Source organism: Trichomycterus rosablanca, chromosome 21 (genome assembly GCF_030014385.1).
Source record: "Trichomycterus rosablanca isolate fTriRos1 chromosome 21, fTriRos1.hap1, whole genome shotgun sequence".
NCBI lineage: Eukaryota > Metazoa > Chordata > Actinopteri > Siluriformes > Trichomycteridae > Trichomycterus > Trichomycterus rosablanca.
Genome location: NC_086008.1, coordinates 14889254 through 14915421, shown reverse-complemented (window position 1 = coordinate 14915421; position 26168 = coordinate 14889254). Strand labels below are relative to the sequence as shown.

At 41.7% G+C, this 26168-nt stretch overlaps 1 protein-coding gene across 3 annotated transcripts in view; it reads left to right on the top strand.

Annotated features, from left to right (window-relative positions):
• The window catches only part of pdzd2 (PDZ domain containing 2), a 112681-nt gene that overhangs the window by 37385 nt on the left and 49128 nt on the right, over positions 1-26168 (top strand). For 2 of the 3 annotated variants that reach the window (XM_063017505.1, XM_063017506.1), the window contains exons 2-3: positions 16916-17345; positions 23601-23746. In XM_063017505.1, coding sequence (XP_062873575.1) covers positions 16916-17345; positions 23601-23746 — 576 coding nt within the window. Of the gene's footprint in view, positions 1-16915; positions 17346-23600; positions 23747-25769; positions 25804-26168 lie in introns of those variants that run through there. The other variant, XM_063017507.1, reaches the window with a different exon arrangement.

Genomic DNA, 26168 nt, shown 5'->3' with positions numbered 1-26168 from the left:
TCTGTCCTGACCATTGAAGAACAGCATAAAAGGGGGCTAACTAAGCATGCAGAGAAACAGATGGACTACAGTCAGTAATTGTAGAACTAGCATATAGGGTATTTTCTTAACTTATAATAACTATCCGTTATGTGGTTTTGAAGCACCGCATCTGACTGAAGGGCCTAATTACATTCACTTCCTGATACAGTAATAGGAATCTTATGCTGTCTGGTATACTGAGCTACCAGATTGCTCAGCCGTCTTGAGAAGCAGATTTTTCATCACACATACAAACTGGTGTCTTTTACATTAAGCTTTTAATATCCTTTGCAGGGTATATGACGGCATATTTCTTGGAAGGCTCTAATTGTAAGTGAATTTGAAAGAGGCTTTTCTGCAGGTTTTACTTTTTTGGCTCACTAATGTTCATCTAGCTTGTGGCAACAAAATAAGAGAACCCTTCAAGCCTTGAACTGCAGCTTGGAGCTTGTTGAACTGTAACCTAAAGGTTCCTTTTGGGTCTTCCCTACAGCTGTGTTTATACTGAATCGACTCTCAGCTATTTTTGGCAGACAGCAACCCAAGGATGCATGTAGTAAATATTGCATAGAGCACAGCAGGAAGTAGAAGGCAGGATGTCTTCCCGACTCGCACAGGATCCAAACTGGAAATGCTAAAAGGCAGTGGTAGCTCAGTGGTTAAGATACTGGAGTAGTAGTCAGAAGTTTGCTTGTTCAAGCCGCACCATTGCTAAATTGCCCCTGTTGGACCCTTGAGCAAGACTCTTAACCCTCAATTGCTCAGATTCTATTTAGTCATGCTGCTAAGTCACTTTGGATGCTAAATGCCATGAATGCAAATGTAACACTTTAGTATTGATTTTGCATCACAAACATTGACAGGGCAAGCCGTAGCATAGTGGTTAAGGTACTGGACTAGTAACCAGAAGGCTGCTGGTTCGAGCCCCACCACTGCCAGGTTGCTGCTGTTGGGCCCTTGAGCAAGGCCCTTAACCCTCAATTGCTCAGACTGTATACTGTAACTGTGATTTAAGTTGCTTTGGATAAAGGCGTCTGCTAAATTCCGAAAATGTAAATGTAAATGTAAATGTAAACCATAAAAGCTGAGATATTTTACAGTTCCTACCATCGTTTTTCTTCTTTGGACTAGCGCCCTGTCCAGGGTGTTTCTGTGTGCCTTGCGCCCATTGAGAGCTGGCATAGGCTCCAGCACCCCTGTGACCCTAATTAGAATAAGCGGCTTAGAAATTGAGTGAGTGTTTTTGTTTTTGCGTTATAAGCACATATTATTGATGATTTTTTATTTATTTTTCTATTTGCCCCACTTAGATTTGGTGCAAAAGTGTTTCATGATCTAGTTTTGCACCCTAGCTTTAGGGCTAACATAGCAAATATGTAACAGACCCTTTTTACTTAAACCTGTTCATTCATCTTTAGTAATTGCTTCATCCTGATCGGAGTTTTGTTGGAACTGAAACAGTAGACACAAAGTGAAAATATGCTCCGAACAGGGCGTCAGTCAATTGCATGGCCACGCCCATTTTTGTCAGCTAAGGAGTGCAGGTCAAATATTATTTTAGTCAATCATTTGTTCAGTTTCATGTCTACAATTTCATGTCTACACAGACATGATTGGATATGTCTGAGGGGCTGGATGGCCAAGGCCCAGTGATGAATTGGCGCCCTGTTCCTGCCGTGCACTTAATGTTTTCTGGTGTAACCAGGCCCACTACGACTCTGACCAGGATAAGGTGGTTGTTGAAAAAACGCTGCATTTATTAATTTCATTTTATTTTTAACTTTAGGTCAACCTTTACGAATACATCGTATCGAATCTCAGCCACATGAACAATGATTGGGTATCTCTTATAACTAATGCAATTACGACCTCTGCTGGCTGGTTGATGGCGCCTGCACACAGTGCACTCCGTACACGCTAAAAGGGAGAAAAAGGGGAAAAAATGCATAAACAATATATATATATACAGTACAGGCCAAAAGTTTGGACACACCTTCTCTTCAATGTTTTTTCTTGGTTATTTTTATTTTCTACATTGTAGATTAATACTGAAGACATCCAAACTATGAAGAATTATGTAGTGAACCAAAAAGTGTTAAACAAACCAGAATATGTTTTATATTTTACCAACTCTACCTCTGCACAACCCAACTGATGGTCTCAAACACATTAAAAAAGCAACAAATTCCAAAAATTCACTCTAGACAAGGCACAAACATTCATTGAAAACCATTCCAGGTGGAAACCTAATAAAGCTGGTTGAGAAAATTTCAAAGAGTGTGCAAATCTGTCAATAAAGCAAAAGATGGCTACTTTGAAGAATCTAAAATATAAAACATATTCTGGTTTGTTTAACACTTTTTTGTTTACTACATAATTCCATACGTGTTCCTTCATAGTTTGGATGTCTTTAGTATTAATCTACAATGTAGAAAATTTAAAAAAATTAAGAAAAACCACAGGAATGAGAAGGTGTGTCCAAACTTTTGGCCTGTACTGTATATATTGTATACATACATATATAAAAATATATAAAAGATGTAACTCTGATAGTTAGCTGGCTCAGGTTCTCTTCTGTTTGGTATGTTGCTGTTATTTCAAGACATTTACATTTTCAGCATTTAGCAGACGCTTTTATCCAAAGCGACTTACACAATGAGCAGAACACGATGAGCAATTGAGGGTTAAGGGCCTTGCTCAGGGACCCAACAGTGGCAGCTTGGTGGTGGCGGGGCTTGAACCGGCAACCTTCTGTTTACTAGTCCAGTACCTTAACCACTGAGCTATCACTGGCCGAGGGCGGCACGGCAGCTTGGTGGGTAGCACTGTCGCCTCACAGCAAGAAGGTCCTCGGTTCGAACCCGAGGTGGAGCAGTCCAGGTCCTTTCTGTGTGGAGGTTGTATGTTCTCCCCGTGTCTGCGTGGGTTTCCTCCGGGAGATTCGGTTTCCTCCCACAAGCAAGTGAGGTGAATTGGAAATACAAAATTGTCCAAAACTTGTGAACTGATGAATCTTGTGTAACGAGTAACTACTGTTTCTGTCACGAATGTAACCAAGAGTGTAAAACATGACGTTAAATTTTTAAGAAATAAATACATTTCAAGAAGCCTTACAGGTTTAGTTTGTCATTATGATGAGTGGAAAAATGTGATTCTGCTCGGGTTCCAGAAAGCCTGAGCATGTGGGACAGATTCTTTTCATATTAACTGCATAGTTTCTGATATAACTCAACCAGACAAAAAGAACCACTATAAGTGATAGGTTTTAAATGTAAAGCACCTGTTTAAGCTCTTTTTGTATGGTATTGTATACAAATTGAAACAAATGTTGATGCATTTCTGAAGATAGGGGCTTTTTTACTGATAAAAATCATCTAGCTAGACGCTTGTGTTCCTTCTGTCTATGATACAGTGATCAGCCATAACATTACAACCTCCTTGTTTCTACACTCACTGTCCATTTTATCAGCTCCACTTACCATATAGAAACACTTTGTAGTTCTACAATAACTGACTGTAGTGCATCTTTTTATCTACATACTTTTTTAGCCTGCTTTCATCCTGTTCTTTAATTGTCAGGACCCCCACAGGACCACCACAGAGCAGGTATTATTTAGGTGGTGGATCATTCTCAGCACAGCAGTGACACTGACATGGTGGTGGTGTGTTAGTGTGTGTTGTGCTGGTAGGAGTGGATCAGACACAGCAGCACCTCTGGAGTTTTTAAATATCGTGTCCACTCACTGTCCACTCTATTAGACACTCCTATCTAGTTGGTCCACCTTGTAGATGTAAAGTCAGAGACAATCGCTCATCTATTGCTGCTGTTTGAGTTGGTTATCTTCTAGACCTTCATCAGTGGTCACAGGACGCTGCCCACGGGGCGCTGTTGGCTGGATATTTTTGGTTGGTGGACTATTCTCAGTCCAGCAGTGACAGTGAGGTGCTGTCCATCAGCGCTGCTGTGTCTTATCCACTCATACCAGCACAACACACACTAACACACCACCACCACGTCAGTGTCACTGCAGTGATGAGAATGATCCACCACCCAAATAATACCTGCTCTGTAGTGGTCCTGGGAGAGAGCTGACCATTGAAGAACAGCATAAAAGGGGGCTAACACAGCATGCAGAGAAACAGATGGACTACAGTTAGTAATTGTATAACTTCAAAGTGCTTCTACATGGTAAGTGGAGCTGACAACATTGGGCAATGTGTGTAGAAACAAGGAGGTGGTTTTAATTATATGGCTGATCGGTGTATTTTACTGCTGGTAAAGCACGGGTCAGCCATATCAAATAACATCTCACCCAATCAGCCATAGCTTGCAAACTAAGACCAAACTGGATATGGTGGGCAGATTTTCACAGCAGAAACTAACGTTTCTTGCTTCGCAGAAGCCCACCAGATGCTGCCTTTTTGCTACCTGGCACAGACTTAAAAGTGCGACCACTTCGAGTTCGCACAGTCTGGCAGGCAGCGAGCCACTGCACCAAGACTTTTCTTCTCCCAGACTGTTTAAGGCGTAAGGAATTAAGTCTGATGCAGTAGTGAAAGCTACATAATATTCTAGCTGTGAGTGGAATTTCCGTTCGGGTGCATGGCGGATGGCTTATGGTGAATACCTCTGTGCGGAATCCAGATCCTAGCCAATAAATATGAACCTTTTTGTGGCTCACTGAAGACTTTTTCCCTGAAGATGTAGCAGAATATGATAGACGTGTGCACGCAGGTTCTCACACATCAGTTACGTGCAGCTTTATTACCCTCTGTCTTAGAAAAACATAGCTAGAAGCTTTGCATGGAATGATTATCCACATAGCACCAGGTCAGAGTGAATTATGTTTGTTGACAACAGCTGTTTGCAACAATCACACCGTTTGCCGACCGCGAACTTGCGCACACACGCACGCACGCGCAAACTTGCCATCCGCATCCCATCTGAGCCGATTCTATGAACATATGATATAAACTCGTGGTTCACTTTCGTAAATCGTAAGCGGTTCTAGCTTTTGATGTAGATGAGAGCAGAAAACGTTACAGAGCCAAGCAGAGGCAAAAGTACATCAATGACTAAGTTGGTTGGTTCAGGATCATCTGCTTCGTCTGACTAATCTTTTAGCCCACAGGCAGAACGAGTCTGACTCGGTTACCGCTGTGGTAATAGCATTAATTAAATAACTAAATAATTAAATATCATGGTAATTTAGCCTGCGCTTTATACGGTAAGCGAGTCACACATAATGTTCCAGTAACTGGTGTTTATTTAAAACCGCAACATTCATTATAACAGTAAATATAAAGATAACTGTGAAAGAAACTTACGATTCGCATCTTATGAATCGACTCATGACTCACTTATAGCGACACTGTGAACAGAGCATCTCCGACACCTTTCTTAAAGACACACACACACGTCCTATAACAGCGCTCACTGTTTAGTCACTGATTTATCTTCACAGTTAGCCCTATTTTTAAACTGGATAACATTAAACGTGCGTTTGTGCGTGGTCAGCAAGACTAATCAAATATGTCTCCTGTGGATGAAAAATTAATTGCTTTAGTTTTAAAAGTAAAAAAAAAAAAATCTCATAATGCCACGCCCCCTGGACAGGCACTCGCGCTCCCCCAGACAGGCACTGGTGCCCCCCTTTCTTGTTTGTTTGTTAAGATTTTAACGTCATGTTTTTACACTTTGGTTACATTCATCACAAGAACAATAGTTATTCATTACACAAGGTTCATCATTTCACGGAAGTCATAGACAATTTTGTATCTCCAATTCACTCTACTTGCACATCTTTGGACTGTGGGAGGAAACTGGAGCATCCAGAGGAAACCCACGCGGACACGGGGAGAACACGCAAACTCCACACAGAAAGAACCCGGACCGCCCCACCTGGGGATCGAACTCAGGACCTTCTTGCTGTGTGATGACAGTGCTACCCACTTAGCCACCGTGCCCCCCCCCCCCCCCCCCTTCTTGTAGAATTGTGCTTCAAATAAAGAACTTTATATTGAAGAGATTGTTAGTTATTTACAAGTCAATATTGCCTATATGGACAGCGATTTGAAAAAAGAAAAAGAAAAAGTGAACCTGTAAAACTGCGGTGTTAAATGCGATGTGGTCGAAAATTTGGGTGCACCTAACTTTTGTGCTGGTGCACCTAAGAAAAAAAGTTAGGCGCACCAGTAGGGCTGGGCGATATGGATCAAAAATAATATCTCGATATTTTTTGCTGAACGGCGATATACGATATATATCTCGTTATTTTTTTATCCCATAAGGTAATAACAAAAAGACACTTCTGAGACAAAGCTACATGTTCCAATTTTTTTACAGGCACTTTTATTAATATTCATGCTGGGGAAACTTCACACAAGAACTATTTTTCCTTAAAAAAAAAGAAAAAAAAAGAGCTATTCTAAGGAAAAAAAAAAGTTGTTTTCTAAGGCATCTCCTGTTGTGTAATGTGAATTACAAATATATTGTCTGATCCTTTAAGAATGTTAAGTGTACTATAGGGCGCAGGGAGCGAGTGTGTAGGGAAGATGTCGGAATGACACGGTTTCCGGCTGAGCTTGTGTGACATTAAAAGTAAAACCCCGTTAAAGTAAACCCCTCGTTAACCCCCCACCCCCCCCATGTTTGGACTTTATACATTATTTTATGTATATGTCACCATAACATTTACATAATTTTTTTTTTAACGTATAGAACTCAGTTCTGTAATACAGGCAGAACTAATCGTTCATGTTACTGTGTAACTATTACAACATTTAATGCATTTTAATCAGCGTTCTGCTTCATGCACTTTATTATTATTTAACAGCTTTATTTGTTGTTTAATTGCTGTTTGCTCCTTGTTTACTGCAGAGTTAGTTCATGCAATTTAATAATGTTTGGTTGTTTATTGGCCGACAACAAGAAATACTATAATAGAAGATAAATAAATAAATGACGTGTCGGACGTCGGGCGATCGTCCAGTATAAACTAACACGACCACGTACAACATCCAGTACAGAAATCCCCATATTGTTTGTATTTACAGATAGAGCAAGTATATGCACATCACATATACAAACACAAGAGTCAGAACAACAGCAGACGCACCGTTATGTTATTATTACTTTCTCAACACTTAATGTGAAGTAAATATGTGCATGTCAGCGCGTGCATGCCCTTGTGTTGGTTTTTGAAACGAATAACGACTCGTTTTCTTGTTTTTTAACTTTGGGATTTGAAGTGAAAACGAATGAAGGTACACGGAGCTGGAACCTTTTGTCTGGACTTGTTTTCGGCGTTCTCTACAGAATACATTATTCTGCTGCTCATCTGACACTTTGAATTCGAACCGTCTCCAAATAATTCCAAAAAGAGTCATTATTATTCGTTTTAGTAAGCAGCTCCTCTTCCATAGCTTCTGTCACGTCTTTATCCGTCTCCATGCTATGGAGACCTCCATGCTATATCCGTTAACATGCCTGCAGGACTTACTGGTGAAGCGGTGGGGAGGGGCGAGTTGTGTTCAGTGAGGGAGAGGGGCGGGGCAGGTGAACATGTGCAGAGACAAACTGGGAGAAGAGAAAGATGAACTGTCTGATCTAACTGGAACGTAACATCTATATCGATATATGCGATATTGTCTTATCTTATATCGCGTATGAAAATATATCGATATTTTATAAAATCTCGATATATCGCCCAGCCCTACGCACCAGTGCAACTAGTGCAAAAAGTTAGTCTAGAGCCCTGATACTCTATTTATACTGGAGAGATACCATTAGCTGGAACCAAATTCCTTGTGTGTATCCACATACAGGGGTTGGACAAAATAACTGAAACACCTGTTTTTAGACCACAATAATTTATTAGTATGGTGTAGGGCCTCCTTTTGCGGCCAATACAGCGTCAATTCGTCTTGGAAATGACATATACAAGTCCTGCACAGTGGTCAGAGGGATTTTAAGCCATTCTTCTTGCAGGATAGTGGCCAGGTCACTACGTGATGCTGGTGGAGGAAAACGTTTCCTGACTCGCTTCTCCAAAACACCCCAAAGTGGCTCAATAATATTTAGATCTGGTGACTGTGCAGGCCATGGGAGATGTTCAACTTCACTTTCATGTTCATCAAACCAATCTTTCACCAGTCTTGCTGTGTGTATTGGTGCATTGTCATCCTGATACAAGGCACCGCCATTGGATGCACATGGTCCTCCAGAGTGGTTCGGTAGTCCTTGGCAGTGACGCGCCCATCTAGCACAAGTATTGGGCCAAGGGAATGCCATGATATGGCAGCCCAAACCATCACTGATCCACCCCCATGCTTCACTCTGGGCATGCAACAGTCTGGGTGGTACGCTTCTTTGGGGCTTCTCCACACCGTAACTCTCCCGGATGTGGGGAAAACAGTAAAGGTGGACTCATCAGAGAACAATACATGTTTCACATTGTCCACAGCCCAAGATTTGCGCTCCTTGCACCATTGAAACCGACGTTTGGCATTGGCACGAGTGACCAAAGGTTTGGCTATAGCAGCCCGGCCGTGTATATCGACCCTGTGGAGCTCTCGACGGACAGTTCTGGTGGAAACAGGAGAGTTGAGGTGCACATTTAATTCTGCCGTGATTTGGGCAGCCGTGGTTTTATGTTTTTTGGATACAATCCGGGTTAGCACCCGAACATCCCTTTCAGACAGCTTCCTCTTGCGTCCACAGTTAATCCTGTTGGATGTGGTTTGTCCTTCTTGGTGGTATGCTGACAATACCCTGGATACCGTGGCTCTTGATACATCACAAAGACTTGCTGTCTTGGTCACAGATGCGCCAGCAAGACGTGCACCAACAATTTGTCCTCTTGAACTCTGGTATGTCACCCATAATGTTGTGTGCATTGCAATATTTTGAGCAAAACTGTGCTCTTACCCTGCTAATTGAACCTTCACACTCTTCTCTTACTGGTGCAATGTGCAATTAATGAAGATTGGCCACCAGACTGGTCCAATTTAGCCATGAAACCTCCCACACTAAAATGACAGGTGTTTCAGTTATTTTGTCCAACCCCTGTACTTGGCCAATACATCTGATTCTGATGCCCCTACTTAGTTTTGTACTTGGTCTAAAAAGTTAGATAATTATGGACTTAATTATTTAGCACAGAGCCTAAGAAATTAATTGATTATCTTTGATTAGACAAATGTGAAATGTTAAAGGTTTAGTCTAAAAATATTATTTAAAGTAAACTCGTGAATGTTGTGGGGAACCCTGGCTAGCCTTTTTTGGTGTTTGCAACTTTAAAACCGTCTTTTAAAGTCAGTTCCTGTAGAAATCCAAACGGCAACATCCACAGAATAATAGTAGTATAATCTCTTACTATCCGTCCTCTTTTAAAAACAACATTCTTCTGGATCGCTACAAAAGATGGTAGTTATTTATTTCACTGATGAATAGGCCTACCTAAATAAGGCATTAAGGGCATTGTGTTGTGTCCACACGACTCTACCAAACGTGTCAGACGAGTATCGGGTGGACATGGCCCTGAGCCAGCCTAATCCTGCAGAGCTATACAGACTGTCGCCGTTGATTAGTCAGTCGGAAAAATCTTTGTCTAGTTGGTTTTAAAAATATTTACTGTTCCAGTTCTCAAAGCATCAAAGCCTGAAATGAAATCCAAGAAATAGCCTACTGTGTGGTGATGATTATTGTATGTTGAGTTTCTGCGGTTTTGCTGCCCATTTTAGGTCTAAAGTTCCTTCCATCAAGTCAAAGGAGCAGTTTGTCATAATTGTCAAAATACATTGGGCAGTAGTAGCCTAGTGGTTAAGGAACTGGACTAGTAATCGAAAGGTCAATGGTTCAAGCCCCACCACTGCCAAGTTGCCACTGTTGGACCCCTAAGCAAGGCCCTTAACCTTCAATTGCTTGGACAATATACTGTCACAGTATATTTTGGATAAAAGCGTCTGCTAAATGCTGAAAATGTACATTTGTAATGTGTGTTTTGTATGTCTGGTGTTCATTTGTACTTTGATGCTGCATATTTTTGCTGGTACCTTTCTAATAAAACTGCAAGGATGTGCTTTATACTCATATGCAGTAAAGGGCCGTACCTAACACAACACCCTCTGACATGTATTAGCCAACCGTTTCTTTTCACACTCAAAGGGTCTGTCCAGAAACCTAGTGAGCTCTCTACATGGATGCATTTTGCGTCACCCTACGCTCCAGAGAAGAAGGCTGTCTAAATTCGTATATGCCTTTTAATGCTGCCTACTGAGGTGCCTTAATTCTAAGCGGTAGTCTGACTGAATAATAAAGGCACATCCGATGCTTCTTAAGCAGTGAAGGCAATCCCAAAAAACTTTTCTCACCAAAAATTACAAATATGGTGGACAAATGCAGACCAATGAGTTCTTAATCGATTTTTAATTTGTATAAAAGTGTACAAGTGTGATTAATTTGCAAATTTGGGCTTATAAGTGACAATTTAACCGTTTTCGGTACACGGGGGAGATGTTAGCTGGCATGCTAGATGGTTGTGCTGCCTCAGACCATTGGTTTGAATAGCCTGAGGCTAACTGTTAGCTAAGCAAGCGAATACTGCGGTGACATAAACATCGTAATCTCTGTCTAAATAATAGTCGTTCATCTGAATAATCTGCCTTATGAGTTTGATGCCTTATTAGAATCCTTTCTACTTAGGCAGCTGCTCAGATAGGCAGAAGGCAGCAAGGCAGCTCACAGACCCATAGATCCACGTTATCCTTTCTGTTATTCACTGCCTCTGTAAAGGCGCCTTTGACCAGCCCGCAGAGGCCACAGTTACAGCAGTAATGAGGAATCCCTTTTCGGCCCTCCCATCTCCATCGCCAATAATATCTGTGTAGTTACCCAGCCGGTTGATAGCAGAGCTGCCAAGATTCGACCTTGAAAGCTTGAGATCTCAGCAGTAGTGGGCTAGCATGGTGGACTTTTTTTTACTCTTTTACCACAGTGGCTCAGTGGGTAGCACCGTCACCTCACAGCAAGAATGTCCTGGGTTCGATTCCCACGTGAAGCAGTCCAGGTCCGTTCTGTGTGGACTGAATAAGCCACGTCAACTGACCACTCACATGTATTAGAATTCAGGATAACACAGCATTAACCATTCCTCAACAAAAGGAAAAGCCTCAGCAATGCCAGCTTGTGTTCACTGAGCTTCATTCACCTAGTGGCATGTTATGGCTTGCTGAACCTTCATAGGTGCCCCTCCTTTCTCACCCCCGGTGTTGTAGCAGCCTGTGTCGTTTCATTTTCTCTTTTAGATTTCTTTTTTTGGTCGTCCTTATCAGATTACATTTTTTGTAAGAAGTCCTTTAGAGAAATGCGGGTCTGAACAAGCTCAGGCTGATCACCAAACTTCTAGAGAGAACGCTATATACCATCTTATTTTTTTAGACACAGAAATGGCTACCTAGCCAGTATTGAATCCTTTATTCCATTTGTTTGTATTAATCAATAAATATTGGACTGTTTCCTGCTTGGCTCGTTGTCCTTAAAATAATGGCAGATGTTATCAGGTAGTGTTTGTTTATTAGGATTTTAACATCATGTTTTACACTTTGGTTACATTCATGACAGGAACGGTAGTTACTCATTACACAAGGTTCATCACTTCACAAGGTTATATCAAACAGTCATGGACAATTTTGTATCTCCAATTCATCTCACTTGCATGTCTTTGGACTGTGGGAGGAAACCGGAGCACCCGGAGGAAACCCACACAGATCGAACCCAGGGCCTTTTTGCTGTGAAGCAACAGTGCTACCCACTTAGCCACCATGCTGCCCATTAGAGTTTTTAACTTTTGCAGCTTAACAAGCCTTCATGTTTCCTTTCTCCTAGGTACCGTCTGTAATAACTTCCAAGTATTACTAGTACCCTCATTCGAAAAACTATTTGGTGTAGTCAATACTTCAACCTTCCCCTCAACCGAAGTCTGTCTTTGCTTATCATAAAAACATATGCTAAAAGGCATTTTATGTACACGACATGGCCAAAGTATTCTGGCATCTGACCCTGACCTTGCTAGAAATCCCTTTTAAAAAACAAATTGTAGTAAACGAGAGTTTTCTCTATGTTATCTTTTCAGCTATAACAACAGCCACTCTTCTGTTAAGGCTTATTACAAGACTGTGAAGTGTGTCTGTGGGAATTTGTGCCCATTCAGTCAAAAAGCGTTTGTATGGCCGGGCTTTGGCTGTTGAGTGGGGCTGAGGTCAGGACTCTGTGCAGGCCACTAGAGTTTCTTTAGACCAAGATTTTCTTCATGTCTTTATAGAGCTTGCTTTGTGCACAGGGGCACAGTCATGCTGGAACAGGAAAGGGCCTTCCCTAAATTGTGCTGCAAAGTTCAAAGCAGAGAATTTCCCTCATATCAGTGATTTACTACACTGATCAGCCATAACATTAAAACCACCTCCTTGTTTCTACACTCACTGTCCATTTTATCAGCTCCACTTACCATATAGAAGCACTTTGTAGTTCTACAATTACTGACTGTAGTCCATCTGTTTCTCTACATGCTTTGTTAGCCCCTTTCATGCTGTTCTTCAATGGTCAGGACCCCCACAGGACCACCACAGAGCAGGTATTATTTAGGTGGTGGATCATTCTCAGCACTGCAGTGACACTGACTTGGTGGTGGTGTGTTAGTGTGTGTTGTGCTGGTATGAGTGGATAAGACACAGCAGTGCTGCTGGAGTTTTTAAATACCGTGTCCACTCACTGTCCACTCTATTAGACACTCCTACCTAGTTGGTCCATCTTGTAGATGTAAAGTCAGAAAAGATCGCTCATCTATTGCTGCTGTTTGAGTCGGTCATCTTCTAGACCTTCATCAGTGGTCACAGGACGCTGCCACGGGGTGCTGTTGGCTGGATCATTTTGGTTGGTGGACTATTCTCAGTCCAGCAGTGAGGTGTTTAAAAACTCCAGCAGCGCTGCTGTGTCTGTTCCGGTTGTCCGACTGTGGCTGATCAGTGTACATCTGTTAGCAATTGTTTTCAAATGGATTTCCCAATAATTTTAGGCGAATAATCACCAGCATTATGGGTGTCACACTTTTGAGCTAATGTACTTACAGCATTCCAGAATTAGCCCACTGCTTTAATTACCACTGCTGTGCCAAGTGACAGTTAGCATTAACATATGGCCTAAAGTCTAAAGACTTAACTATCACATATGTTTTTTTCTTACTGTCAAAGATAATTTACAGCTAATTATAAATATTATCTTGACATCTAGCTACACATTTATCTAGTAATTATGTAATAATAATAATAATAAAATTTTATTTGAAAAGCGCCTTTCATGACACCCAAGGACACTGTACAATAAAAATATAGAAAAGCTAAGCAAAATAAATAAAATACACATTGACTAAGCAAAAATAAATAAAATACATATTTACAAACATAGGAAACACCAAACATGTGGCACAGTTCTGAGTCAGCTGGAAAAGATGTTTTGAGGGTTTTGAACGCTGCTGCAGATAAGATTTCCGTACTTCTGGTGGGAGGAGCCTAGCATCACCTTGGCAACCTCACGGCGTTGCAGTGACCAGAGTGAGGGAATGTTGCTTTTAGCATGCTGTTGGTAAACAAAAGTCCGAACTGAGGCTCGGTGGGAATATTTAGGCCTTTGCAAAATACCAATGTCGCGGTGGAGAATGTACAGGTGTAGATACTGCGGTTTGATGTTTACGTGTCTTAAACTAGACATTAAATAAAGTTTTTAATAAAGTTTGCTCATACCAGTACTGAAGACAAGGCAGAAATGGTCAAATGAGACCTGCACACTGAAGCTGCTAGAGGATGTGTGTTCAAGAAATAGATTTACATCAACGTGGTTTTCTCAAGAATGTCTGGACTTTTCTGCCAGGCCCACTGTTTCTTTTTTTCCCCTCTAAGCAATCCTGGGACTTACCATTCCCCGCATGCAGCTGTGCTCTTTAGCTTGTTAAAGATCAAATCTAATCCCATTATTTATTAATAATAAAAAAATGACCGCCCAATCTAATGATAACTAATAAAATTCATTCTTTCTTTCTTGTTTGGTAATTGTTGCTGGAGGACAGCAATGACTGTCTTGTTCTTTTCACATTCCATCATAACTGACAGAGGGAAAGTGGAAATAAGGCCACTGTAAACAGTAAGGCCAGACATAAGGCATAATCCGACGGTTTTATGCGCTCTCTAAGGTTCAATTTTTGGCTTTGTCATTGTTTTAAACTGAATGCGGCCAGCAACAGGAAGCCAGTATAAAGAATGCAACAGTGGGGTGATGTGGCAGTGTTTGGGTTGGTTGAAAACCACGGGCAGCTGCATTTTGAATCAGTTGTATGGGTTTGGTAGTGGACATAGGAGCACCTTCCAGGAAGGAGTTGCAGTAGTTGTAGTCACAGAGAGTGGACAAGAATCTGAGTGGCTTCCATAGAGAGAAATTATCGATTTTTTTGATGTTGTAAAGGAAGAACCAGCATGAGCAGAGAAGGACAACTGGCTATCCAGGACAACACCGGGGTTGTGTGAACTGTCAAATGGTTTGATCTGGGAGTTATTAAGAGAGATGACTAGGTCTTGGGGTGGAGACTGCTCTCCAGGAATGAGTATCAGCTCTGTTTTGCTATGGTTAATTTTTGGGTGATGAGCTGACATGCAAAGTGAGATATCTGTCAAACATGTTTTTTGAAGGAGTGAATGACGGAATAAGCTGAGCAACTTCCTAATCAGGAGTGGTAAGAGAAGCCATGGCAGGAAATGACCTTACCAGGAGAGTTAGTGTAGATGGAGAATAGAAGAAGACCAAATACAGAGAGTGCATGGAGGGGATATAGATTTTATTTATGCAGCAATGAGTTTGCATGGACATCAGCTGGTGGCACTGCTGATATGTCATCAAAGCCCTGAATGCTTTGATAGTGGCCTACAGTTTGTCTGTATTGCTGGGTCAGGTGTTTCTCATGTTCTTCTTGACAACACCTCATAGATTCTTTATGGGGTTAAGGTTCAGAGAGTTAGCTAACAGTAATATCATGGTCAGCAGACATCTCCATGTAGCTTCTTAGCAGATGGAAGCGTAAATGCTCTAAAATCTTCTGGTAGACGGCTGTGTTGACTTTGGACTTGATAAAACACCAACAGAAACCATCACAATCTGTGGAAACTTCACACTGGACTGTGAAGTGCCAAAAAGACATTTTGGATGCTATGCCTGTTCTTCTGATGTTAGAGATAAACAATGAAACAGATGCTAGTATTAATTTGTGATACTGTGTTGCATTATTCGGTTGGGAGTACAAATATGTATGAGAGGTACTAAATGACCTGGTTATAAATCTCTGGTTTTATTTTTTTGCTTGTTTGGGTTTTGTGTGGTGCCTGTATTAATAATCTAGCGCTTCGTTAACTTAAAGTGATTGATTCTGGGATTTTTAACCTTTTTTGTTTGCCAGTGACCACATTATTTGAGCAAATGTTTCTGCAACCACATAAAAGGTAAAAATGGGTGAGAGAGAGAGAGAAAGTGAAGCTGAATTCCTTACACATGCAATCAAAAGAATTTTACCATAATGTGCAACATATGAACATATTGATTAATATTTTTTTTTCTTTAGCTTGCTTTAATTTGTCGCAAGCTGTAGCCTAGTGGTTAAGGTACTGGACTAGTAATCAGAAGGTCGCTGGTTCAAGCCTCACAGCTGCCAGGTTCCTGCTGTTGGGCCCTTGAGCAAGGTCCTTAACCCTCAATTGCTCAGACTGTATACTAATGTAATGTAAGTCGCTTTGGATAAATGCCAAAAATGTAAATGTAAATGCTGTGCCAGTTAAGGTTGGCAGAGGGGGCATGGATGTGCAGATCATTAAGTGTCGGTCTCTATTAATTAATAAATTAAATCTCTCTTTAAATAATTAATTAAATAATGTTGAGCATTAATTCGCTCCAAGTGGAGGTATTTCTATTCATCACAGTTGTGTATTTAAAGATTTGCCAACTCCTGTGTTGGCAACCCGCATTCTCTGGACCCGTGATGCAGGGCTGGGACAGGTCTGGATTTCTGCTGGTGTATGAAGGTGTTACTAGGGAACGGCCTTGGAGGCCTTCCGGAAGGGACCCCACATTTGGACCCACACTAAGCGTAGGCTGCTCATGCATTGCCGTCCCCACATAGCCAAATTTTCTTGTGTTGCCAGTTCTTACCCAGTTCTGTTGCTCTACAAGCCTGACCATGGATTAAAAAAACAGTGGCATGTTGTAGGGATGTAGATCAGATTAGTTGATGCTTAGACATCAAGGTTCATCCTGCTGTATCCTTGCGTGCGTGTCGCTTATTGCTTGATTATTCTACAGTGCAGCTACTTTTTGCTTGTTGCTTTGTAACACATTGTTAGTATAATGATAAGCTTTACCAAAGGCTCGTACAGTGTTTCTGAGATTTTGTCTCCTCTGAGAACTCGGTCAATCATTTAGAGGTTTAAACTAATAATGTCGCATGATGCGTGAACCTTGGCCTTGTGATTGTACCTGTTTCTGCAGTGCTTGAATGCTTGAAGTTAATAAGTACTACAGTAATCCTTTGCTGCAGGCTGTGATCACTTTTATGGCAATATTCATGGTTAAATATTAGTATATTCAATTTAAGCTTGTATAATGACAAAAATGCCAAACTGCACTCAACATGGGTTTGTTTCTTTGTTTCATGACAAGCAGTGACATAGTGTAAATCACAGACAGGTTATTTTGTTGTACCCAGATGTTCAGCAAGACAGAACGTCTTTGGTTTTTGTGATTCTGTGGTTTAAGAAAGTCACTGTATGTCTTGTTCTTTTGTTTTTATCTTTGTCCATGCAGCTACCTGGCGGACCAGTGCTGGAATGGCGGCTGCATCTACCTGATCATGTTGCGGAGGATCAAGCGCAAGGCCCCCGTCCCTCCGTGCAATGGCAGCGCCGGCTGCGCAGAATCTCCCAGCCATCATTGCGTCAGCGTCAAGTCGGAGTCCGCATGCAACAGCCCCACGCGGAACGGCAAACGGACTCGCAAGTTCGGCGTCATCTCCCGCTCCTCTTTCAGCCGAGACAGCAAGGAGAGCAACGACAGTCGAAACTGTGGGCACGAGAACGGCTACGCTTCTGAGGCCACGGCCTCGGGGGACAGCACACCGACTGAGGACAGTCCTGCCTTAGGCCCCGGAAGCACCACCACTCTGCCTGTTCGCTCAAACTCATGCCTGGCAGAGAGCTTCAGGACTCAGGATCAAAGGAATGAACCATCCAGTCAGGTAAGACGTGTACAATTGGATTTAACAAATAGAGGATACAACCATTCATTTATTCACTCAATTACTCACTCATTCATTGGTACAGTGGTAGCCTAGTGGGTAAAGCTTTGGGCTATCAACCAAAAGGTTAAGAGTTTGAATCCTAGCTCTGCCATTCAGCCACTGCAAGGGCATCCAGCATAAAATTAAGTATGCAGACCTGAATGATTGCTGTGGCGTGGTAATATGTTCAACATACTGGTCAGTAAAAAGCGTTTTGAGGTTCTGGTAGGGTGACTTTACAAAATCTGGGGGCTTAATCTGGCATCAGGCACATCAAATAAGTCAAAGTGCTTCATCGTCCACGTTCTCCTACAAGAACTGCCATGTGAATCCTTTATCAGCATACTAGAAATGCGGTTTAGGGTGTTTTTAAGGAAGGGTCGTGTTTTCGAAGTGCTTTCTGAGATATCATCCTCATCTGTAGACTGACCCCCAGTCAAATCCGCTGGATAATTCTACCTTATTTAAAAATCCTAACAACACTGCGGCACCTGATACATTCATACCAGAACAACACACAGGAACATTTCAGTTCCATGTTAGTGTCACTGCATTGCTGTACATGTTCCACCTCCCAAACAGCTTGTGATTGATGAATAAATTGAGTACAGCGGGGTGACAGAGTACAGAGCAATAGATAAGCTACAGTCAGTAATTGCATACATACAAAGTTAATCTGTATGGTAGATGTAGCTTATAAAATAATCAGTGAACGTACATATCAGATAAGTGTACCTAATAAAGTGTGTATTATATGTTTTATATATACAGGGCTGCATTTGTACCCTGCACCACTGTACAGGGCTGTGGTAGCCTAGTGGGTAGAGCTTTGGGCTATCAACTGAAAGGTTGAGAGTTTGAATCCCAGCTCTGCTATGCAGCCACTGTTCGGCCTTTCAGCAAGGCCCAACAGCAAGGCCCTTTACCCTTTCTGCTCCAGGGGCATCGTACACCTAGCTCAGCGGTAAAGGTACTAAACTAGTAAGCATATGTTTGCTGGTTCAAGCCCCACCATCACCAAGTTGTCACTGTTGGGCCTCTGAGAAAGGTCCTTAATCCTCAATTGCTCAAATTGTATTCAGTAATAATTTTACGTCGCTTTAGATAAAAGCGTTTGAATAGAGCTGCTTTATTTTACTGATGTTTTACCACATCCAAGGCATAACAAACCAATTTAGAGTCAGCTTAATGTTAAAGTGGTAGCCAGTTGGTAAAGCTTTGGGTGATCAATTGAAAGGTTGAGAGTTTGAATCCAGGCTCTGCCATACTGCCAATGTTGGGCTCTTGAGCAAGACCTTAATACTTTCGGCTCCAGGGGCGCCATACAACGGCTGACCCTGCGCTCTGACACCAGCTTTTGTTGTACTGTACATGTATGTGTATATACGACAAATAAAGGTGTTCTACAGGACATTATCAGCGACAGAGAAATAGATTGTTCTTCGTCTGGGGTTTGTTGGTAGCACTGTCGCCTTACAGCAAGAAGGTCCTGGGTTCGATCCCCAGGTGGGCCGGTCTAGGTCCTTTCTGTGTGGAGTTTGCATGTTCTCCATTGTCTTTGCAGTGTCCGTGTGGGTTTCCTCCGGGTGCTCCGGTTTCCTCCCACAGTCCAAAGACGTGCAAGTGAGGTGAATTGGAGATACAAAATTGTCCATGACTGTGTTCGATATAACCTTGAGAAGTGATGAACCTTGGGTAACGAGTAACTACCGTTCCTGTCATGAATGTAACCAAAGTGTAAAACATGATGATAAAATCCTAATAAACAAACAAACAAACATCTGGGGTTTAAACAGTTTATATTTCACATTTTAAAACATTTCACTTATAACAGCTGGCTTGTAAAAACGGTGCATGATGTAGCTCTGGTGATGTGCTTGTTCTTAACAAATAGATGTGAATGCAGATGTGAATGTGGGCTGCCGTGACAAAACAGAAATGTATGGGCCATGTGTAATACTCTCTCAGCTCTCTGAGCAACATAACTGGTCAGTAATGCTTTTATTTATTTTTTCGAGTGCATACCAGTGCATGTTTATCTAAGCTTAAGGTAATTTGATCCCAGTGATTCACCCTGGCCAGCAGCCGTTTATAAAGGTGTTGCCTCGATTTCCCACTTCCAGTGAATAGCTTAGTGTCAACCTGTAACTACATGCAGAATGAGGCAGACTGTCTGTTAGCTTGTCTAAATATTGTGTAATGGGACTTTCATATTTCTCATCTGCTTTGAGTCATCGTCAATTAAACTCGAAGATAAATCAGCCTTTCACTTCTGCTCTGGAATGCAGACATGCGAGCAGGTCAATATTATTTCATTCCCACAAACATTAAGATTTTAGCAGATGAGTGAAACCAAAATATTGTATTAGGTCAAATCAGTAAGAGGCTAAAGAAGATTATACATGAATTCTGAAACTTGAACATCACCACGCCCACATTCTTTTACTTTAACATCAAACATATTACTTCAAAGCAGAAAAAAATCTTCTTACATAGTTTAGTTACATTGTTTTGCTTATGTAATTGCAAACTGGGGTGGCTTGGTGGGTAGCACTGTCGCCTCACAGCAAGAAGGTCCTGGGTTCAATCCCCAGGTGGGGCAGTCCGGGACCTTTCTGTGTGGAGTTTGCATGTACTCCCCGTGTCCGCATGGGTTTCCTCTGGGTGCTCTGGTTTCCTCCAACAACCCAAAAACATGCAAGTAAGGTGGATTGAACTTTTAAATCAATTCCTGCATTTCAGGCCTGCAACACATTCCAAAAGAAGTTGGGACGGTAAAGCATTTACCACTTTGTAATGTTGCTATTCCTTTTCACCACACTTAAGACGTTTTGGCACCGAGGATACCAAGTGATTTAGTGTTTCAGCTTTTATTATCTGTTGTTGCATTTTTCCTTTCAAAATTCTCCACACATTCTCTGATGGAGACAGGTCAGGACTGCAGGCAGGCCAGTCCAGTACCCGTACCCTCTTTTTCTGCAGCCATGCTTTTGTAATGTGTGCAGCATGTGGTTTTGCATCGTCTTGATGAAAAATGCACGGACGTCCCTGGAAAAGACGACGTCTTGAAGGCAGCACATGTTGCTCTAAGATCTCAATGTACTTTTCTGCATTAATGCTGCATCACAGAAGTGTAAATGACCTTTGCCAAGGGCACTGACACACCCCCATACCATGACAGACCCTGGCTTTTGGACTTGTTGCTGATAACAGTCTGGATGGTCCTTTTTCTGTTATTGGTCCGGAGCACACGCCGTCCATTTTTTTCCAAAAAAAAACCCTGGAATGCTGATTCATCTGACCACAATACATGTTTCCACTGTGTGATGGTCCATCCTAGATGCCCCCGAGCCCAGAGAAGTCGACCCTGCCTCTGGACATGGTTAACATAAGGCTACTTTTTTGCACAGTGGCATTTGTGCATGTAACTCTGTAAAGTAGTGCTTGCCATCTTGCCATGATTACAATCATCTGTTTGGAATCACATCATTATTTAGTTTTTTCACCTCATTACTAGCCCTAAATTGCCACCGTCCCAACTTTTTTTGGAATGTGTTGCAGGTCTGAAATGCAGGGATGGATGTTTATTAATAAATGAAATGAAGTTGAGCAGACAGAACATACAATATCTCAGGTTCATTTTGTCTGCAATGAAATAAAAGTCAAAGTAAATGTAAGGAACACTGCATTTTTATTTCATTTGCATTTTCCATACTGTCCCAACTTTTTCTGATTAGGGGTTGTAATAAATGATGTATTAGGTGGCTAATACTCCCCATTTCCTTCATAAATTAGGTAACTATCGATTTCTTAATTAATTAAATGATTTTTTCTTTTCATGGTGTCTCTGATGAAGCCAAGACCCTAAATGCTGTTCTGAATGTAGCCCAAGACACTTTCCAACCACAACTCCGAGATCATCATTGCTCATTAATCAGATCGTTTATTTTCACTGAACCCCCATGTGCCACTAATTACCTGTTCCGCTCAAGCATCACACCGTTCCTGTACTGTAAGTCTACTCACAGTGACGGTAATAGCAGCAGACACAACGGGATTAATGTAGCGTTGATCAAGACTGTGAGACACCAAGGGAGCGGGTTTCTACTCCGGTAGCCGTCACATGCAGGTGCACCTAAACATATGGTCCTCTGTTTAGAAAGCAGGATTGTACTGGAACAGGATAATAAAACACATCAGTGTTGCTTTCAGCTTGTGTTGATATTGAGTCCACGTTCCTGTTAAGAGCAGAAAAGTAACTGACAGGGTTTTAGTGGACAGTGGTGTTAATTGAGGAAACAAGTTAGTATTGGTAGTATGTAGCATGTATGAGAACTACACAGGAGATGGTTCAGTGATGCAAAGAACTTTGACGAGCTAAATCTAATTTCAACTCACAGAGCAGCTGCTTGTGAGATCTGGGGTTTAGTTCTCATGGTCTGTAATTATATCATGGTCTGACTGATGTATCTAGAGACTGATTCTCTCTTGGCTTCACACAATGTAGAAAATATAGAGCCAAGGGCGGCACAGTGGCTTGGTGGGTAGCACTGTCGCCTCACAGAAAGAAGGTCTCGGGTTTGATTCTGAGGTGGAGCGGTCTGGGTCCTTTCTGTGTGGAGTTTGCATGTTCTCCCTGTGTCTGTGTGGGTTTCCTCCAGGAGCTACAGTCCAAAGACGTGCAAATGAGGTGAATTGGAGATGCAAAATTGTCCATGATTGTGTTTGATATTAAAAACTTGAATTGATGAATATTGTGTAACCAGTATCTACCTGTCCTGTCATGAATGCAACCAAAGTGTGTCTTTGATAGACCAATCAGAACACAGCTCACAAACTAGAATAAAGAACCAAGACGAAGGCTTGTGTGCTAGTGGAAGTTTGTTGGTGAATCAAAGACATTCATGGTCTAATGCAGGGTTGCATAGAAAAATAATAATAATTAAATAAACGAATTTTAAAACACACATAAACACGAAATGAACTTGTACATGAACATCCCCTTGTGGAGACTTTACATTAGACCTTGTAAACCACAGTGGGACCAGATTGAATTTCATTAATTAAGTATATTTTGTTTTGTTTTGATGCATTGTTTGTGTTGCCTGGGTCACAGTAAAAATCTTGGACAAATTGTGGGTTAAAAAACACGTACAAAACCCTGGTCATATGTATTTATAATAATATACACAGATAACATTATGACCACCTTCCTAATATTGTGATGGTCCCCCTTTTGCTGCCAAAACAGCCCTGACCCGTCGAGGCATGGACTCCACTAGACCCCTGACGGTGTGCTGTGAAATCTGGCACCAAGATGTCAGCAGCAGATCCTTTAACTCCTGTAAGTTGTGAGGTGGAGCCTCCATGGATCAGACTTGTTTGTCCAGCACATCCCACAGATGCTCGATTGGATTGAGATCCAATTGTGCTCCTCAAACCATTCCTGAAGCATTTTTGCTTTTGCTCGTCTGTTGGATCAAACCACACGGGCCAGCCTTCTCTCCCCACGTGCATCAATGACCCTGTCGCCGGTTTACCACTGTTCCTTCCTTGGACCACTTTTGATAGATATTAAGCACTGCAGATGGGGAACACCCCACAAGAGCTGCAGTTTTGGAGATGCTCTGACCGAGTCGTCTAGCCATCACAATTTGGCCCTTGTCAAACTCGCTCAAATCCTTATGCTTGCCCATTTTTCCTGCTTCTAACACATCAGCTTTGGGGATAAAATGTTCACTTGCTGCCTAATATATCCCACCCACTAACAGGTGCCGTGATGAAGTATTTTTGATTTTGAAACAGAACATGAAGCTTCACACAGTCGGTAAATATTCATGGTTTACATTCAACCGTTAGAGAGCTGTGGTGTGTATTGTAACTTCTATTTAATCTATCATTTGGTTTATCAGGGTAATTTAATGACATAAAATTAAGCACATTTTCCCCTGAAATTAGTAGCGGCCTATTTATACTGGTCAGGACTGTCATACACCGTCACCTACTCTTACAGCCACTGAACAAGCCTATTCAAAAGTATTTAAAAGTACAGCTAGTAAATTATATGAACTTTTACAGGTTTACAGTATTAACTGTGTAAGTAAAGGTTTACTATTTATTTATGAGTCTTTTTTTTTAGTTTCTCTGTTATGTAAATATGTCTCTACTCTTATAAGTGTCTTTTTAATTTACACCCATCGTTCTTTCTTTCAGACCAGAGAGAGCAGTAATATCTGGAAGATGCACATGCTGAAGGGCCGAGATGGACTGGGCATCCAGATCACAGGTGGCCGCGGCTCGAAACGTTCTCCACACGGCATTATTGTAGCCCACGTAGAGAAGGGCGGAGCTGCACAAAGGTAACTTCTATTTTTCTGCTCTGTCTGCCAGCTCAAGTGCTACTCAGGCACTGTCGTGTCTACCATCCTTTTTTATTCATATGCAGTGATGTGGGTTCTCAAGTGCACTCTATAGGTCTTCAAAGCCACTGAGATTCATGCTGGAACTGATTCACAGCTGTATGACACTACACACTTTAAAAGAATATTATGGGGTGGTATTATTTATTCATTAGTATTAAACATTGCCAAGTTTGGTTAGCTTGGGCTTTTGACTAAAGCATGTTATCATTTTTTAGGCGTATTATAAGTATTAGGCACCAGAATTGTCAGCCAAATACACCTCAAATTCTTGCATAATATACACCGATCAACCGATTAACACACACTGTCTATTTTATCAGCTCCACTTACCATATAGAAGCACTTTGTAGTTCTACAATTACTCACTGTAGTCCATCTGTTTCTCTACATACATTTTGCATGCTTTCATGCTGTCCTTTAATAGTCAGGACCCCCACAGGACCACTAGAGCAGGTATTATTTAGGTGGTGAATCATTCTCAGCACTGCAGTGACACTGACATGGTGGTGGTGTGTTAGTGTGTGTTGTGCTGGTATAAGTGGATCAGACACAGCAGCACTGATGGAGTTTTTAAAAATCATGTCCACTCACTGTCCACTCTATTAGACACTCCTACCTAGTTGGTCCACCTTGTAGATGTAAAGTCAGAGACGATCGCTCATCTATTGCTGCTGTTTGAGTCGGTCATCTTTGAGATCTTCATCAGTGGTCACAGGATGCTGCCCACGGTGCACTGTTGGCTGGATATTTTTGGTTAGTGGACTATTTTCAGTCCAGCAGTGACAGTGAGGTGTTTAAAAACTCCAGCAGCGCTGCTGTGTCTTATCCACTCCATACCAGCACAACACACACTAACACACCACCACCATGTCAGTGTCACTGCAATGATCCACCACCTAAATAATACCTGCTCTGTGGGGGTCCTGACCATTGAAGAACAGCATGAAAGCAGGCTAACAAAGCATGCAGAGAAACAGATGGACTACAGTCAGTAATTGTAGAACTACAAAGTGCTTCTATATGGTAAGTGGAGCTGATAAAATGGACAGTGAGTGTAGAAACAAGGAGGTGGTTTTAATGTTATGGCTGATCAGTGGACGGTGCGCCAGTCCATCGCAGGGCAGACACACATACACACACCCATTCACCTTTAGGGCAATTCATTGTCTCCTATTAACCTGACTGCATGTTTTTGGACTGTGGGAGGAAACCGGAGCTCCCGGAGGGAACCCACGCAGACACGGGGAGAACATGCAAACTTTACACAAAAAGGACCCAATCCAGGACCTTATTGCTGTGAGGCGACAGTGCTACCCACTGAGCCACCATGCCACCCTAATGTGGGGATCAGTCCGACCCATATACGAAAAGATGGGTCGGTACTGCACATGTGTTGGAGGGGGCGTGTGGGCATGTGACTGTTGCAGCTCACCTCGGTCAGGAGTGGAGGTCGGCAGCAGTAGAGATGAATCATAATCGGGTAATTAGATGTGACTAGATTGAAGAGTGGCAACCAGGCAGTGGTGAGGCTTGAACCAGCGACCTTTTGATTACTGGACCAGTACCTTAACCACTAGGCCCTGTTTTAAAATTGCAGAATCTTGTCAAAACACGGACGATTATTTTCGTCTTTGAGACAGAACCGTCTCACACCGTCGCTGAATGTTCTTGGTTTACATTCAACTGTTAAGGTAGCTGTGCTGTGTATTGTAGCTTCCATTTATTCTATCATTTAATTTATGAGTTTAATTTAATGACTGCTGTGAAATAAGGCACTTCTCTTTAAAATTCCTTATATTTCTTAGAGACTCAACAGTATTTTCCTCATTTTGCTCCACAAATAGTATCATAAACAACAGGATCAAATGTACAGGGCTGAAACGTAAAATCTTGCAGACGACACTGAAACCCAGGCTGTGTTTGAAGCTCTGATGTGTTCTGGAATTTGCTGACTTGCTTCTCTTTGCAAATCATTAAAGCGTGCACTGGCAGAGGTTTGTGAAAGCCTAACAACTAAAAAAGATTAGGATTAAGATTATTTTTAGTAAAACATTTAAATAGATCCCCTTAGGTGATTCGTTTTAGGTTAACTTTTATGAAAACACAGTCCCTTTTTAACGGAAAAGAAGAAAAATGAATAAATAATGAATAAAAGACTCGATCTAAAGGAAATCTGTGCAGCTTTCTGAGCGTCTATGTTCTGGTGGGTTGTTTTTAATGTGGTTAAGCATGACTGCCATGATTGGGCCTTGTGGTTATGAATTAACATGTCAGTGTAGAAAGGTATGTAGAACCTTTCAGTAAACAGAACAAATCCACATATTGAACTCGGCTACATTCTGTACTGTAGGCAATAAAG